General features: G+C 42.9%; 1 protein-coding gene across 1 annotated transcript in view; it reads right to left on the reverse strand.

The window, feature by feature from the left end:
• Positions 1-17,692, reverse strand: part of LOC139263520 (cardiomyopathy-associated protein 5-like) — a 120,181-nt gene that overhangs the window by 61,076 nt on the left and 41,413 nt on the right. The window contains exons 2-3 of the mRNA XM_070879734.1: positions 11,304-15,951; positions 4,500-4,595 (exon numbers count right to left, since the gene is read on the reverse strand). Of these exons, the coding sequence (XP_070735835.1) occupies positions 4,500-4,595; positions 11,304-15,951 (4,744 nt within the window). The remainder of the gene's footprint in view (positions 1-4,499; positions 4,596-11,303; positions 15,952-17,692) is intronic.

Raw genomic sequence — 17,692 nt, forward strand, 5'->3', positions numbered from 1 at the left:
CAAGGTATTGAAGGGGTAGTATGTTATTTAGATGACATACTAATTTCAGCACCAAATAGGCAAATTCATAATAACATATCGAATGAAGTCCTCAAACGGCTAGAGAAGCACAGAGTACGAGTGTGCTCGCAAGTGTGAGTTATTTCAAAACTCAGTGGACAACTTAGGGTACAGAGTAGACAAAGATGGTTTACATCCAACCATGGAAAAACTGGATACAATCAGAAATGCACCCACTCCCAAAAATGTCACTGAACTTTGATCAAGTTTGGGTCTTTTGAACTACTATGGGAAGTTCCTACCAAATTTGACTACAGTATTACATCCACTGAATGAACTATTGAAAAAACAGGTCCATTGGAAATGGTCAAAAGAATGCGATACAGCATTCAAGGAGTGTAAAAGCAACTTGTAGAGAGTACCATGTTAGTACACTACGACATATCTCAGGAGACTAAGCTAGCATGTGATGCTTCTCCGTATGGAGTTGGAGCAGTAATCTATCATTCATTACGTAGTGGGGAGGAGAGCCCAATTGCTTTTGCTTCACTCACTCTTAGTGCCAGTGAGTGTAATTATGTGCAAATCGAAAGGGAAGCTTTGGCATTCATTTTTAGGATCAAGAAATTCCACAAATACTTGTATGGTCATACGTTTACTCTCGTTACGGACCATAAGCCCTGACAGCAATCCTCCATCCAAAATCCCCAGTTCCAACATTAGCTGCAGCCCGAATGCAGAGATGGGCTTTGATTTTGTCAGCATATACATATGATATTGAATACAGATGATCAGCTGATCACAGTAATGCTAATGCTATGTCTAGATTGCCTTCCCCTTCACAAGTTACACCTGATAGGGAAGAGGTGTTCTATTTTTCATACAATGATGAACTGCCAGTCACAGCTGAAGAGATTGGCAGGGCAACCAAACATGACCCAGTTATGTCAAAGGTGTATGATTATATTGCAAATGGATGGCCAAACCAAGTAACAGACAAAGATATTCATCCATTCTTCATTCGTAGGAATGAATTATCAGTCGATAAAGATCGTATCATGTGGGGTGCAAGAGTGGTTATACAAAATAAATTCAGGTCCAAATTATTAGGAGACCTCCATGACCAGCACCTGGGAATGTGCTTAACCAAGAGTTTTGCACACAGTTACTTATGGTGGCCAGGTCTTGATAAAGATATAGAGTATATCGTAAGTCAGTGTACAACATGTCAATCGGTAAGCAAGCAACTACCATCAGTACCATTACAGCCATGGAAATGGCCTCCCAGGGTGTGGCAAAGGTTACATATTTATTTTGCTGAGCTAGAAGGGCAACAATTGTTCACTGTGATTGATAGCCATTCAAAGTGAGTTGAGGCGTTTCCAATGTGGAAAATAACAAGTAAAACATCAGTCATTTTGCGAAGATTATTTTCTTCATTTAGCCTCCCAGAAGAAATTGTTTTGGATAATGGACCACAATTTAGTTCAGAAGAATTTGCACAGTTCACGAGCAAAAATGGTGTGAAACATACCAAGGTTCCACCGTACCACCCTGCTTCGAATGGTGCAGCAGAGCGTACTGTACAAATTGTAAAACATGCCATCATCAAACAAATGTTGTATCCAAATCCAAAGAAACGACAGTTGTCGTTGGATCACAAATTGGCTAATTTTCTAATAGCGTATCGTAATACTCCTCACACAACTACTGGTAGAACACCAGCAGAGTTGTTTCTCAAACAACAGCCACGAACCAGATTCTCGTTGTTAAAGCCAAACTTGGCACAGTCCACAGAAGAGACACAATTAAGACAGAAAGAGAATCATGATAGAGGTAGAGTAAAAGAGAGAAGTGTGAAATTAAATCAGAAGGTGAGAGTGAAGAACCATCACCATAAATGGTTAAAGTGGTTACCAGGAAGAGTGGTGAAGATATGTGGTCCTCGCACATATTTGGTCAAGATGTTTTGATAATGGACAGGTTAGGTTTGTTCACATTGACCATATTTTACTCACAAACATGGAAGTGATTGAGAGTGGGAGTGATTCAATTATTTATGGCTCATCAGATCATTTTGATACATCAGTAGCATATCCTACATCCAATGTACTTGAAACAAATCCAAGAGAAAGTCAGAATTTAAGTCTGAGTCTGAGTCAGGAAAACAAACAGTTTGAAATTAGAGAGAGTTCAAATGGAAATCAAGGGCATCCCTTGGAGGAAAACTTCGCTCAGGATCAGCCTCAAATGAGTTTAAATTCGACACCATGTTTGGAAGGTTCTGTTCGAGAGCAAAAGCATCCTCTTCGAAACAGAAAACAAGTGGTTAAACTTGATTTGTAAATATGACAAAATAAGTCCATATCCTTTGTTATGTATAACCATGCAAGTTATGTATGATGATTGTTTGTTATAATAACTTCTTCATTAAGGAGGGAGACGTGTAATGTCTGTAGCTCCACACAGTGGACGCCTGTGTTACTGCAGCTAGTGCTGTTGAATAAAGTTACCTGACCAGCAGATCAGAAGATTCCGGAACCTGCAGCCACCTTACAGGTTTTGTGTTGTGTGCTCGCCGAAGATATGACAATTAGGACTGTTCAATATAAAATTGGAAGGCTGATATCTAGCTTATAGAAGGGTCTTAATGCTGCCACCTCTAAAATATTGTGTTCAATTTTGATCCCTGCACATAGCAGGGTAGACTGAGGCGCTGGAGAAGGCTCAGAGGAAGGCAACAAGAATGATACCTAGACTTCAGGCTCTTAGTTATCGGGATAGGCTCAAAGAACTGGGGCTTTTTCATTGGAAAAGTGCAATGCTTTGAGTTGAGGTTCTTCAAATAATGAAGAGAATATATTCTGTTTGGATGGATAGGTTATGTGATTTCATGTGGCTAAAGTGTGAGAAGGAAAAAACAAGGAATGGGAGTATACATTTAATGGAAAGATGGTGTGGATGAACAAGGGTTCAAATACATAATTCCTTGAAAGTGTGAGTGCAGGTAGATAAAGTCACAAAAAACAATAGTATTTTGGGTTTTATAAATCGGGGCAAGAGTAAAGAAGTAATGATGAATTAATATAACCATTGTTTAGGCCATAGTAAGAGTACTGTGGCTGCCCCATTACAGAAGGGACATTGAAGCCACAGAGAGCAAACAGCATAGATTCTCCAATATGATGCCAGGGATGGGAAACTTTGGGCCGGATTTTCGTCTTTCGGGGTTTTTCCAGCGAAAACGGTAACGATACTTGAAACTTACCGTTTTTTCTGCACTACCATTTTTAGCCAAACTTTTGGCCTTTACGTCTGGCACATTGGTAAGGGAGGTGTTGCACACTCATTCGCGGTGCAAAAACGCAAGTTTCGGCAACTTTAGTCCGGGACGGGAGCGCTGCGAGAGAGGCCTTGGGAGGGGAAAAAAAATTCCAAAAAATGTACAAGATCCTTAACTAAGTAATCACTGCAAAAAAATAAAAACTTTAACTTACCTTTTTAGTAGGTTTTCATACTTACTGCTGCTGGCAGGGCTGCCCTGACAGGTTTGACCTGTCACTATTCTGGGCATGGCATACGGGTCGGAAGAGAGCCGAAAGTTGATCGCAAACACAATCCACGTCGTTGCACGTTGGCGCACCTCTTCCCAAAGGTAGTTGGAAGTGTCGTCGCAAACAGGTACCCAAGGATCCCGTCTGGGCTTTGCGACTGGGTTTTCGCTGCGGAGGGTCAAATCACGGCAAAAACCCGGTCACAAATCTCGCAAAATCCGGACCCGTAGCTATAAGAAGAGACAGTGGGACTACGTTTACAGGAGCAGAGAAGGCTAAAAGGAGATTTAATAATTTTTTTCAACCATGAAGAATTTTGTTAATGAATAGTGAAAGACTAGTTCCTCTGGTTGGGGAATCAGTGATAAAGAATCTTCAATTTAAAATTAGCAGTGTAAGTGTGAGGAGAGAGTTTAGGAGAATAGAATGCTTTGTCACAGGGAGCGATTCAGGCAGAGATCATTGCATCTTTTAAGTGAAAATTGGATAAAAATTTAAAGCAGAGTATTGGGACAGTTGGATTAAATTTGGATTGCCATAGCAAAGAAGTAGCACAGACACCAGGGCAAAATGAGTTCCTTTTGTGCTCTAAACCTCTATAGTTCTATTTACTGGGGTATTGAGAGCCATGCCTGTAATAATTTGGTTATGATCTACTGAATATCTCCCAGTGATTTACGTTCTGATAAATCACTGCTCCCTACCATACAACCAATACTTATGCCATGCTGTATTCTTCCACAATAAAATAAAAAGTGAACATGCAATCATTAATGCTACATCTCCTCAAACACACAATATGTGCTGCTGAGGAGCTAGAATAAAATTGAACATGTACAGATTGTTTTTATTAACTTTAGGGTGGCATTGTGATTTCCTGCCCAGTATTATATGATTATTGAATTCAAAATGGAAAATCTTACTATTGTATGCATAATAACTCGCCTCAACAGCATTAAAAACATCTTCTAATTCTGACACAAATTCTTCAGTTCTGGCTGCCTTTTCTTCTGCTGCTTGCACACGCTCATCCAATTGTTCCTGTAAAGGAAGGCATTTAAAAATAAAGATAATTACAAAACTAATTAAATATTTTTTTTAAGTCTGTATTGCAATGCATACATATGTCACATTCTCCAGTATCAGAAGTCAGTCAGTTGGTTGACTTGTACGTGAGGAATTTTCTCAGTGATTTAATGAAGGAAGCTATCTTGTGTCAAATCTTACTTCCTGCTGCAAACCTAGGCTTAAGTTTGAGAAGCAGTGAGAGAAATGGGTAAATGTATCTTTGTTCAGATATGTTGGATTCGTAACAGGTTTGATCAATGTATACCGAGCTCAGAACTGTAATGTGTTTGCATTCCCAACAAATTTATGCTAAATATATGTTAAGTTGTATTGCATGTACTGTATGCTTAATAAACTATTAACACTAACTTCAACATGGAAGAACCTTATTGATTAGAGGAGTAGATAGAACATCTCATCATAAATAAATACCACCCTCCACAGATGAGATCATCAACTAGTACATAAAAAGCCAGATTCTGATTCTAGAGGAAACAAAGGGATAAGAACATAAGAAATAGGACAGGAGTAAGCAATTTGGCCCTTCAAGCTTGCGCCGCCATTTAATAAGATCATGGCTGATCTTCTACCTCAAATCCACCTAGCCACACTATTCCCATATCCCTTGATTCTCTTAGTATCCAAAAATCTATCAATCTCTGTCTTGAATATACTCAACGACTGAGCATCCACAGCCCTCTGAGAATTTTAAAGATTCACAACCCTTTGCATGAAGACATTTCTCCACATCTCAGTCCTAAATGGCCAGCCCATTATTCTGATGACTCCTGGTTCTAGACTCCTCAGCCAGGGGAAACATTCTCCCTGCATCTACCCTGTCAAGCCCCTTAAGAATTTTATATATTCACCCCTTGTTTTTCTCAACTGTAGGTTATGGGCTTAGTGCCATGGCAGGAGGGAGCTGAACATGCTGGCTCTCAACATGGGGATGGGTGAAAGGCCTTCCACTTCCCTATCTCCTTTATAAATTGCTATTTAGGACTGAGATGTGGAGAAACTTCTTTATGCAAAGGTTTGTGATTCTTTAAAATTCTCTGCCCCAGAGGGCTGTGGATGCTCAGTCGTTAAGTACACTCAAGACAGAGATCAATAGATTTTTGGGAACTAAGAGAATCAAGGGATATGGGAATAGTGCGGCTAGGTGGATTTGATGTAGAATGAACTGATGAACGGTCATCGATCTGAAACGTTGCGGATAATTTTACGATGTAACTATTTGCACTGCACTTTTTTTGACAGACATGCAACAAGCCCCGCCCTCTGTCAAGCTCCGCCCCCATCCACTCCCAGCCCGAATCATTCCATTCACGTGGTGCCGAGAAGCAGGACCTGAGGCTCTGATTCTCTTCGCCCGCTCAGGCCCCAGCCCTCTTCCCTCCCCCAACTCTCTTTCTTCCGGCCCCCCCCACAACCGACAAGGGGCCAAGAGCGGTGGGCCTGGGGCCGAGAGGCAGAGAGAGGCTTGGGGGAAGAGTGAGAGGGGCCGGGGGGAGGAGAGTGAGAGAGGCGGGGGGGGGGGAGGAGAGTGAGAGAGGCTGGGGGCGTGAGTGAGAGAGGCTGGGGGAGGAGAGTGAGAGAGGTTGGGGGAGGAGAGTGAGAGAGGCTGGGGGGGGGAGGAGAGTGAGAGAGGCTGGGGGGGGAGGAGAGTGAGAGAGGCTGGGGGGGAGGAGAGTGAGAGAGGCTGGGGGGGGGGGGAGAGTGAGAGAGGCTGGGGGGGGAGAGTGAGAGAGGTTGGGGGGGGGAGAGAGGCTGGGGGCGGGGGGAGAGTGAGAGAGGCTGGTGGGGGGAGAGTGAGAGAGGCTGGTGGGGGGGGTGGGTGAGAGTGAGAGAGGCTGGGAGGGAGAGTGAGAGAGGCTGGGGGTGGGTTGGGGGGGGGAGAGAGTGAGAGAGGCTTGCGGGGGGGGGAGAGTGAGAGAGGCTGGGGGGGGGGGGGGAGAGTGAGAGAGGCTGGGGGGTGGAGAGTGAGAGAGGCTGGGGGGCGGAGAGTGAGAGAGGCTGGGGAGGAGAGTGAGAGAGACTGGGGGCGGGGGGGGGGAGAGTGAGAGAGGCTGGGGGGGGAGAGTGAGAGAGGCTGGGGGGGGGGACAGTGAGAGAGGCTGAGGGAGTGAGTGAGAGAGGCTGGGGGAGGAGAGTGAGAGAGGCTGGGGGGGGGGACAGTGAGAGAGGCTGAGGGAGTGAGTGAGAGAGGCTGGGGGAGGAGAGTGAGAGAGGCTGGGGTGGGGGGAGAGTGAGAGAGGCTGGGGGGGGGGGGCGAAGAGTGAGAGAGTCTGGGCGGGGGGAGAGTGAGAGAAGCTGGGGGGGCGGAGAGTGCGAGAGGCTGGGGGGGGAGAGTGAGAGAGGTTGGGGGCGGGGGAGAGAGTGAGAGAGGCTGGGGGGGGGAGAGAGTGAGAGAGACTGGGGGAGAGAGAGAGAGAGCGAGAGAGAGACACGGGTGGGAGGGGGGAATCGGAGGGGAGAGAGGGAACTCAGGGAAGATCGATCACGGTCTTACAACCCCCCTACAAGGGATATTGTTGGAGTGGATGATATCCAGAAGTTACGACACAGTCACTATTTACTTCATACCCAATAAACCTGTTAACAATCCGTACACAATGCCTGCCCCATCTCTGGCGGGGTGGGGTGGAAGGGGGGTAGACTTGGACTGGGATAAGGCACTTTGGCTGGGGGAGGCAAGCACTTGGATTGCGGTAGGGCACTTTGGCTGGGGGAGGGATGTACTTGGACTGGAGTGCGTGATTTCGGCTGGGGGAGGGATCTACTTGGACTGGGGTACAGGACTTTGGCTGCCCTATGCTGTCTTCTGAGGAGCTCTGTCCTCTGTCGCTTCAGGAAGTCAAAGTGGATCGAGTTACAATTTGCAAATTCAGTGAGACCTTGGAATAGACAGTTTCAGTTACGCATTCCAATGAAACTTCAGGGTGTGGCTTATCCTCCAAGAAGACCAATCATAGAACCAGGGTGGAGCATGACGGCCATTTTGGCAGTAAAAATAAGTACGTTCATAAGTTATACCCCCAAAAACGGGTGGGTTGGGGTCGGGTGTGATGTTAAAAAAATGTTAAGTCACAGACCCGATTGTAACTCGCCCACTTCCGGGTTTAACGGAGACAGGACAGGAAACGGGAAGCCAACCCGCTCCCAGGAGGTGGATTGGCTATTTAAATATTATAATGAGGCTGGGAACCTCACATTTAAACTGCTTTACAGGTTTAACTCTGGTCGGCCAGGTTTCCCAGGCCTTGGGAAACCCAGCAGCTCAAGGGAGGCGTGGATATCTTCGTAGAAAAGGTAAGTGCCTTGACAGCGCTGCTTGTGGGCCAGGAGGAGCAGGTGGAAATTTGAGTGATATGTAGTAATTCAAAATAAACCCTTACGCTTAACTTAGTGTCAGCTGTGGCTCAGTGATCTCCACAGCATGCATTTTTTTTCTAAGACAGCCTGATTGACAGGCTTGGCTTCCAGTTGGGCGGGGAACATCCAGGAGCAGGCCGCAGCCACAGCTATGGAGCCTGTAGCTGCTAGTGGGAGCGTGGGGAGAGGGGGGGGTCTGATCCCCAACCCCGGGGGTCCAGGGGGGTCCAATCTCCGATTGGGGGGCCTTTGGATGTGGGGGGGTCAGAAGGTTGTCCTCTGGGTCAGAAGGTTGTGCTCAAGTCCCACTCCAGGGACTTGAGCACAAAAATCTAGGCTGACACTCTAGTGCAGTGCTGAGGGAGTGCTGCACTGTTGGAGGTGCCGTCTTTCTGATGAGAAGTCTGCTCTCAAGTCGATGTAAAAGATCCGATGGCACTATTTCGAAGAAGAGCAGGGAAGTTATCCTTGGTGTCCTGGCCAATATCTATCCCTTAATCAACATAACAAAAAACAGATGATCTGGTCATTATCACATTGCTGTTTGTGGAAGCATGCTGTCTGCAAATTGGCTGCCCCATTTCCTACATTGCAACAGTGACTACACTCCAACAGTACTTAATTGGCAGTAAAGCGTTTTGAGATGTCCGGTGGTCGTGAAAGGCACTATATAAATCCAAGTCTTTCTTTTTTTTCTCCTTCCCTGGGATCGGACCTCCTGCCCCCATTAGAACCCCCACCCCCCCACATCCAAAGGCCCCCCAATCGGAGATTGGACCCCCCTGGACCCCCGGGGTTGGGGATCAGACCCCCCCTCTCCCCACGCTCCCACTAGCAGCTACAGGCTCCATAGCTGTGGCTGCGGCCTGCTCCTGGATGTTCCCCGCCCAACTGGAAGCCAAGCCTGTCAATCAGGCTGTCTTAGAAAAAAAATGCATGCTGTGGAGTTAACACCAAAACCAGAACTCTGCCCGCCCCGTTTACCAAACCCACCCTGGTCAATATCGGGAATGTTAATTCTCTCTCCATAGATGCTGTCTGACCTGCTGAATATTTCCAGTATTTTCGATGTCGTTATTTGCCGTGTCCCAGCATCCAAGCAAGAAAACAATTGCACTTAGGCAGCCGAGGCCAATAGCGGCAACCGTCCATGATCACGCTTTAATCTATCCTATCCCCATCTAGCTCAAATTCACATAAAATTAGAGCGTTTTGCTCTGAAGGTAGATTAGGAACTCACAAAATATTCACTGGGATAAAATAAAGCAAAGTGATAGAACATTTGAAAATTGACACAGTTAATGCTTCTGGCGTCCAACCCAATTTACAGTTGTTAGCTGATCTCATGTGAGTCACATACGCTGCCCGAGTTAAAAAGGCTGACAGAGATAAACACGACACAGGCAAGAACTAATATTCCATAAAATGTCCAGCTGGTATAGACATTGTACCAAGCAATCAGTCAGTGCTATCCATTAGTGTTTAACATCAAGCAATAATTTCAGTTGGTTGTTTAACAGAATTTACTGGGTCGAAAATAATGTTAGAGCTTTTTTTTCAGTTTAAAAAAAATACTGCTGATAGAGTACATATTATTTGTATTTATATTAATTTCCAATATGCAGATCTATAACTATAAAACTATACATAATCACTACCAAGAACAATGCATTATCGAATTTGAGTGACATATAGTAATTCCAAATAAGTAGAGCTATAAAAACCTTTTTTAGCACAATTAAAAATATCCTGACACAAAGTTCAATGCAAATATTAAACATTAACATATAAGCCTTTCCTATTTGTCCAGTTTGAAATGATCTAGCTCTTCTTAACCTTTGTCTCCACCCCTGTGATACGGGCCATCCCCTGGATGGAAAGGTGAGGTCTCTGTAACCAACCATTTGGACGTGCATGAATGCCATACTATGTCGTACCTCGCCTCCCTCTCTATCTCTCTGATTGTTCCACCCTACAAGAAAGTCCCCTCACCTCTACTTGGTACCTATCTGGCACCCCAATCATGCTCAGAATCATGGCTTTTGGGCAATTATAGGTACTAATTCATTGTCTATCACTGTATACCACAGAATATGGTACACCAATACACAGCATTACTAATTCACACATGTAATGGTGTTTATGGTAATAATCCACTGTATTTAAGGCATGCCTATTATTTGTTTAAGAAAATACCTTATATGTATTATAGCTATAGTATATGTACTTAAATGGTACAGACAAAGAAAATTACAGAATAGGCAACTTAACATGAGCATTTGTGATCGACAGAGAAACCAGCCCAAATGCCTGCCTTAATAATGACTGGACAGCATGACCTTAACATTCAGTCTACAAATGTTTAACCTGTCCTTATGAAATTCCCGTGCCTGCTATTTTAACAGAGATGGTAACACATTTATTAATCCTAGGTTTCAAATGCCCTTCTTCATCACAGTTGTATAAGGTGTATATACTTAGGTGGTATACTAATATGAGGTAGAATTTGGACTCTGAAATTTAAATAATTAAAGGTAGATAATAGGCAATTATATTGATTTGTTGTTATATGTCACTCCTATCTGCTCCATAACTCTGATTCTTCTCCCTGTTTCAAATTCCCATCTCCTCTCTCCACCACTTGTCCTGGATTTCCCCTACATGTTCCTTGTGCTTCCAGTCCCACCTAGTATGGAATTATGTCACCCTTTCTGGCTGTCTACCAAATGTGCATTCATAAACAAATCTATTCCATTCTGCTCTCACTTCTGCACTAAAAGAAAGATTCAGAGAAATACTAAGAGCTGAAACTAGTCCAACCACCCTTTCCCTGCAAGCGCTCTACTGTCACGGTAGGTTTCAGGGAACAAGGTTGGCTGTTTAATGATTAGCTGCTAACTGGTTGTAAATTGTTACCCCTCTAAAAAAAGTCTTCTTACTCATGCAGCTGAATGATAAATCTTGGCTCAGCACAAATTTTCAGGGAGCCGTATGCAATCCTTCTAACAAGACATGTTAAATATCAAGTTAAACACAAGCTGACCCAAATAATTATAATGTCACTAATATAAATTTGCTGAGTTTTCATTAATAAACTTGTAGGAATACACTGAAAACACAACAAACATACATTAGTGTTCAATAATTTTCGTTTTGCTCATATGATAGGTGTTGTACAAATTGGGTTAACCTATCAAATGTGATGTGTCACTAAATAAGCTCTAGCTGGAAGATTGAGGTTTGATATATATGCTTCAGTGTGGGGATAATCTAAATGTATGTTTTATTTAAAATGAAAGTTCTCACCTTTACTTTTACCACAGCTGTATCTATTGCGATGACATCATGATTTTGATGTTCTCCAAAGAGCTTATCAATTGCAAAAATTGGAAGCCCACAGGTAACACAAAAGGTGTCTGTTGGCTTTGTTTGTTTCTGTGAGATTAGCACATCTGCATCTTCTTCTTTCATTATCTGGACACGTGCGTCTTCTGTTTTTTCTTGAGCAAGTTCCTGCAATTCATTATCTGCAATGTTCAGACCACCATCACAGCATTCAAATACATTATCATCATCTATAATTTTCATGCCTTCTAATACAGGCAGATCACTGGGTTCTTCCTCTATAGCTTTCACAAATAGATCCTCTGGGTTTTCATGAAGGTGTGTTTCAATATTGTCATCAACCTGATTGTGGACAATTTCTTGTAGGTTATGTTGTTGTGGCGTCTCTATTTCATAATCTTCTAGTTCACTGATTGTTCTATGATGGTGAGAATCTTGCTCAGTTTCTGTCTTATACTCGGTTTGGAAATCATCAGAAATATGCCTTGAATCTTGCTCACAGATTATTATATCAGTAAGTTGGAAATCATCAGAAATATGTCTTGAATCTTGCTCACATATTATATCAGTAAGTGTTTCATGTGTTGGTACTTCAGGTGGCTCACATTCGCTTTGTAGGGGTTGCACAACGTCACCAGTGAGGGTTTCTTCTTCCTGCATTTCTTTAGCAGGATCCAGAATCACTTCATAATTACTGGGTTCTGATATAGTCTTGTCGTTCATTATCTGAGAACCTGCTTCATCTATTATCTTTGCTTGGTTTGGACTTTCCAGGTTGAACTCTTCCTTTGACATGCATTCAATATCCTGCATTTCAACATCTAGCATTTCCATTTCATCATTGGTTCCAGGAATCTCAGTTGATTCTAAATGTAATTGTTGATCAACAAAATCTGTGATTCCTTTTAGAACATCTTTACAAGTTTGATCCATTCGCACAGAATGATCTACTTTCCCATATTCTTCAGTCACAGTCTGTGGAGCTACATCATCAATCTCAAAGATAAACTCATTGTCATTTATTTGATCATGCATCTTATCTTCAGCCTTTATAGACTCTCCAGTCCCTTCACTTTTAGGAGGGTATTCAACTTCAATTTCCGGTCCTAATTCAGTAGGAGGGTATTCAACTTCAGGTCTGCATTCAGATTCAACAGATTGCTCCTTCTCCAATATATCAGCCTTAATCTGATAAACAGATGTTTCCTCATTGGATACGCTTTCCTGAATATCTTTGATTTCCACTGATATTACAGTATTGCATACTTCTTCTAAGCCTACTTCACTTGGGGGGTTTCCATATTCTTCAAAGGAATCATCTATATTGGCAAGCTGTCCAGCATCTAAGTGCTCTTCAACATTAGAGGCGGGCTTCTGTATGTCTTCTACATATAGTGTTTCTTCAAAAGGTGCTATTTGGCTGGCCTGTATTTCTTCACTCACCAGCTCATTAATAGTCTCTTCCATTAGCTCAATCGCCTTACCTGGTTCTTCTGATACTTCCTCATATTTTACAGATTGAACCTCTGAAAAAATGTTAGTGTCCTCATATACTTTCTTACCAGTCTTAAATTGTTCTTCATGCCCTTTCTGTACCTCCATAACATGTTCAGAATCTATTTCTTGTGTAGGCATTTTTGTCTCATGAGTAAATATTGAAGGAAACTGTTCTTCATTTTCTGAAAATAATGTATCTCTCTTTGCACCAGCTGCAATATTGTTTGACCCTGCTTCTCTCTGAGAAGCTGATCCCTCTGGTATTAGTTCTCTTGAAGACTCCAGAATATCATCCTTCAGAACATACTTTTCAAAATATATCCCATTTCCATCATCTGTATCAGATGACTGACAAGGGAATGAAAGTTCAGGATTACTGCTTTCCTCATCTGACTGTTCACTGTTTTGTTCTTTTCGTCCCTTAGCTTCCTCATAGAGATCTTGATAATAAAATGCTAATGCAGGTGGTTCCTCCAGAAGTGCTATATCAATCAATTTGGTTGATAAGGGAATATCATAGGTACGTGACAGGATTCCTTCATCCGTGCTAAACAACAATGAACCAGCCTCCTTCTGATTTACTACATCTGTAATACTTTTATTAATATCTTGCTTTCTTTTATTGCATAGTTCAGGTGTGGATGTTTGTTCTGAAAATTCTGTTATTCCATACTTTTCTGTTGCACCATCAAAGCTTCTAGGATTTCCAGATGCATCATAGTCATCAAAATTAAAGACCTCACTTTCTTCTGAACATGAAGTATTTTCCAGTTTTGACTCTGATGGATTGTCCGCCTCTGGAACGGGCTCTTCCTGTGCTTTCAGTTCTGCTATATCCAGCTCAATGGGGACTTTTTCATCCACCAAAGTATATTTTTCAAAATAATCATCATCCCCAGCTCCACTTTTTCCTGTAGATGTAGCAACTGTAGCGGATTGTTCTATGGAGGTAGGATTGGATCCCGCAACAATAGAAGGATTAGATGTCTCAGCTGCAGGAGTATTGGATCCGATCGCATGGGAGGGATTGGATCCAATTACATGGGAGGGGTTGGATCCGATCGTATCGGAGGGATTGGATCCGATCGTATGGGCGGGATTAGATCCAATTACATGGGAGGGATTAGATCCAATTACATGGGAGGGATTAGATCCAATTACATGGGAGGGGTTGGATCCGATTGCATCGGAGGGATTGGATCCAATCGCATGGGAGGGATTGGATCCAAATGCATGAGAAGCATTGGAATGTACTACAGAGGAAGGATTGGAGCTCCATGAATTGAAAGGATTTGCACTTTGTTCTAGCTCATTGTGCTGTGATTCACCAAGGAAGCTTAATTGTTGTTTATCCTTCACTCTATTAAAACTATTTGAACATTCATTATCATCTTCAAAATATTTTCTTTTGATAATAGGATTTGTTTGCAAATAGATCAGGTTGTCCTGCATTTTGCTACATGCCTCTTGGTCCACCGAACAAACTTTTACTGGAGCAATGATGTTTAATATCTCAGAGCCTTCAGCCACAATATTGAAAACAGCTTTCTGAATTTCAGTATCTTCTTTATAATGTAATTTATCTACTACTTCTTCCAGCTCTGCTAACTGTGATTGAGAAGCATCCCCAGATGTTCTGTGAGTTCTGTTGAGTAAGGAACCATTCAGCTCTACACCCATCACTTTCGAAGGTTCAGGATTTGTTCTGGAGTAAAACTGATTTTCATTGATAGTAGTTTCTTGCTTTTCTGGGCAATAAGGCGATGCCATATCAGCAAATGCTCTACCAGCTGGAGTGAAAGACCAATTTTTTAAACCTATATCCACAGTTTCCATGCCCTCGTTTTCAATTGCTGAAACAATATTTTTGCAAGTACCTCCTGACTGTAGACTTCCCAAAGGGTTTGTTAGCTCTGAACTGATTGTTACAGAAGTCCTTGGATATTTACCTTCTGGGTCTGCCATGGAGTAAGATTGCTCCTCTTTTATAATAACTTCTTGATTTTCTGGAAAATGAGATGGGACAGCTTTTGCAAATATTTTACCAGCTGGGCTTCCATTTAAATAAGAATTATCCTTGTATGCAACAGGTGTTTTTTCCATTTCAAATGCTAAACTTTTAAAGTCTGGAACAAATCTTTCATGAGTTGCGGACTGATGGATATCTGAACCAGTAACTATAGTCTTTTTCAAGTAATCTGTTCCATTAGCTGTTAATCCCTTGATTGCTGAAGGAAAGCTATCTGTGTTTTTACAAGTCTCTCTTAACTGTGAAACTATCACAGGCTCTGAACTGATTGTTGCAGACAGCCTTGAATCTTTGTTTTCTGGTAAAGCTGAACTAATTCTTGCTTTTAAATGTTTCAAAGCAGTTTCTGATTCTTCCTCTTTTCTCAGTTGTACTGAAGAGATATTAACTGATTGTTCAGGTATTGTTGAAAACAAATTGTTTAAACTGTGATTTTTCAGAATTACATTTTGTTCATTTTTTTCCACTGCATTTTTATTAAATTTCCTTTGACAGTGTACTGGAGCATGTACTTGTGCACTCTCTTGAACAGAGGCAAACATCTCATTTCCATCCTCATTGGATTTTCTTGCTATTTTTGATACTGTTGGGCTGTGTTCCATTAGTGACCGAAGATATGTCTCGGTTTTGTTAGAATCCTTCAAACGTTTTGATTTTGCCACATCTAATATTACAGTTGGTTCAATTTTTCCTGGTTGTGTTCTTAAAACACATGAACTATTTCTAGGTTTCTTCAGGGCATCTTTTAATTCTCCTGGCCTAAGATCTGTTACCTCAATATCGCGTTTCTCAGAGTTACTAATTTTACCACTTTGACGTTCATTCGCAGATGGAGACTGAGGCAAGTCATCCATTATAAATATTACTTTTCCTGGTGGAGAGGTTATATGGGTACTTTCCACGCTGTAAACATCGGAGGCTGTGCTTTCTGATGCCCATGGTGTAGAGCACCGGCTACTTGAAGCAGTCTCCCAGATAATTCCACTGTCTTCACTTTGAACTGTCAGCATGGAGAAAGACGAACTTGACATAATGTAATTCACCTTAGGTTTGACTGACTGGTCTTTAATGGCATCCTTTAGGCTATCGGGAAATAAACAAACACAGTTTCAAGGCAAAGTTGCAGAGTATATTTCCAAACTGTTACAAATATATAAATAATTTTAAAAATGAACTATTAATATCCAACATCATTGACATGTCCAAAAGTAAGACATGTTTAAAAATATTGTAAATATCTAAATAAAAATTAGAATATGTTTAATGTAAGTCATTGTGAGTTTGTCACTTTAACAGACAATAAAGTATTTGAATAAAATACACAACTAATATTGTTCAGAATTATTTTTGGGTAGGAGGTAGCGTTCGCTTTAGGTTTGCACACCAACAGGATTTAAAGCAGCCAGATAATAATGCAGATGAGATTCATCTGTTGTGTGCTGGATGCATTGACCTTTTTGGACCACCCCAGTTAATTGGATGCCACATGCTGACCACGCTCAGCACATCTGGATGCTAACCGGCATGAAGGTATCCTCACCAGCGATGTTTAAAAGGATCATGAAGTACTTACAAGTTAGTTGCTGGTTCATGACTTCTGGCTATTGTTTCACTTCTGGACATTTTTTGCTGTGTTCTATCACTCTTCAGACTTCACTTTCTCTACATAGAGAGGGGTTTGGCTGCTTTTGCATTGCTGTTGTTTGCCTCACAGACTGCCTGCAAACACAGTACTGCCTCGGTATAGAACATGATTGTGAGCACCAAAGAAGACACCAGAGAGCAAATCAAACTGCTAGAAGAGGGAGGAGGAGGAGAAAAAGGGCACACAGCTGGAGGCCATATCCATAGTGGGTTCAAGGAGAAGTACTCCGACCACAACTTCACCGATGAGCAATGTATGAGATGCCTTTGTTTTACCAAGGAGGTTGTTGCTGAGCTATGTCAGTTACTACAGTCACAATTGCAGACTCAAACCAAGGTATGAACACCACTGCCAGTGGCTGTCAAGGTCACCAGTGCACTCAACAGATATGCCACCAGTTCCTTTCAGGCTGCAACACGTGATATCAGCAACATCTCACAGTTCGCAGTACAGCCATGTATCAGGGATGGACACTGAGGCTTTTTATACCAAGACAAACACTTACATCTCCTTCCCAATTGTCAGAGAGAAGTAGCATGAGAGAGCACAAGGTTTCACCCGCATGGCAGGCTTCCCTATGGTGCAAGGTGCCATTGACCATACACATTGCCTTGTGTGCTCCGCATCAGCACCCTGGAATATTTATCAAGCAGGAAGGATTCCACCTCACCAACGTACAACTGGTTTTTGACCATAGGCAACACATCAAGCAAACAATTGGGGTACTCAAGCAATGTTTTGGCTGCCTGGACAGTTCTGGTGGAGCTCTGCAGTACACCTGAATGGGTATCCACATTTATGCAGGCTCCACAGCTTTGCCATAACGAGGGAGCAGCCTTTGCCACCACCTGCAAACCAACAGGTTCAGGAAGAGGAGCAAGAAGTGGAAGGGGGAGAAGGGAGGGGAGGAGGAGGAGGGGGAGGGGGAGGAGGAGGAGGAGGAGGGAGAGCAGGAGGGGGAAGAGGGGGGAGGAAGAGGAGGGAGAGCAGGAGGGGGAGGAGGGAGAGCAGGAGGGGGAGGAGGAGGGAGAGCAGGAGGGGGAGGAGGGAGAGCAGGAGGGAGAGGAGGAGGGTGAGCAGGAGGGGGAGGAGGGAGAGCAGGGGAGGAGGAGGGAGAGCAGGAGGGGGAGGAGGGGGAGCAGGGGAAGGAGGAGGGGGAGGAGGGAGAGCAGGGGGAGG

This window comes from Pristiophorus japonicus, chromosome 1 (assembly GCF_044704955.1).
Source record: "Pristiophorus japonicus isolate sPriJap1 chromosome 1, sPriJap1.hap1, whole genome shotgun sequence".
Taxonomy (NCBI): Eukaryota; Metazoa; Chordata; class Chondrichthyes; family Pristiophoridae; genus Pristiophorus; species Pristiophorus japonicus.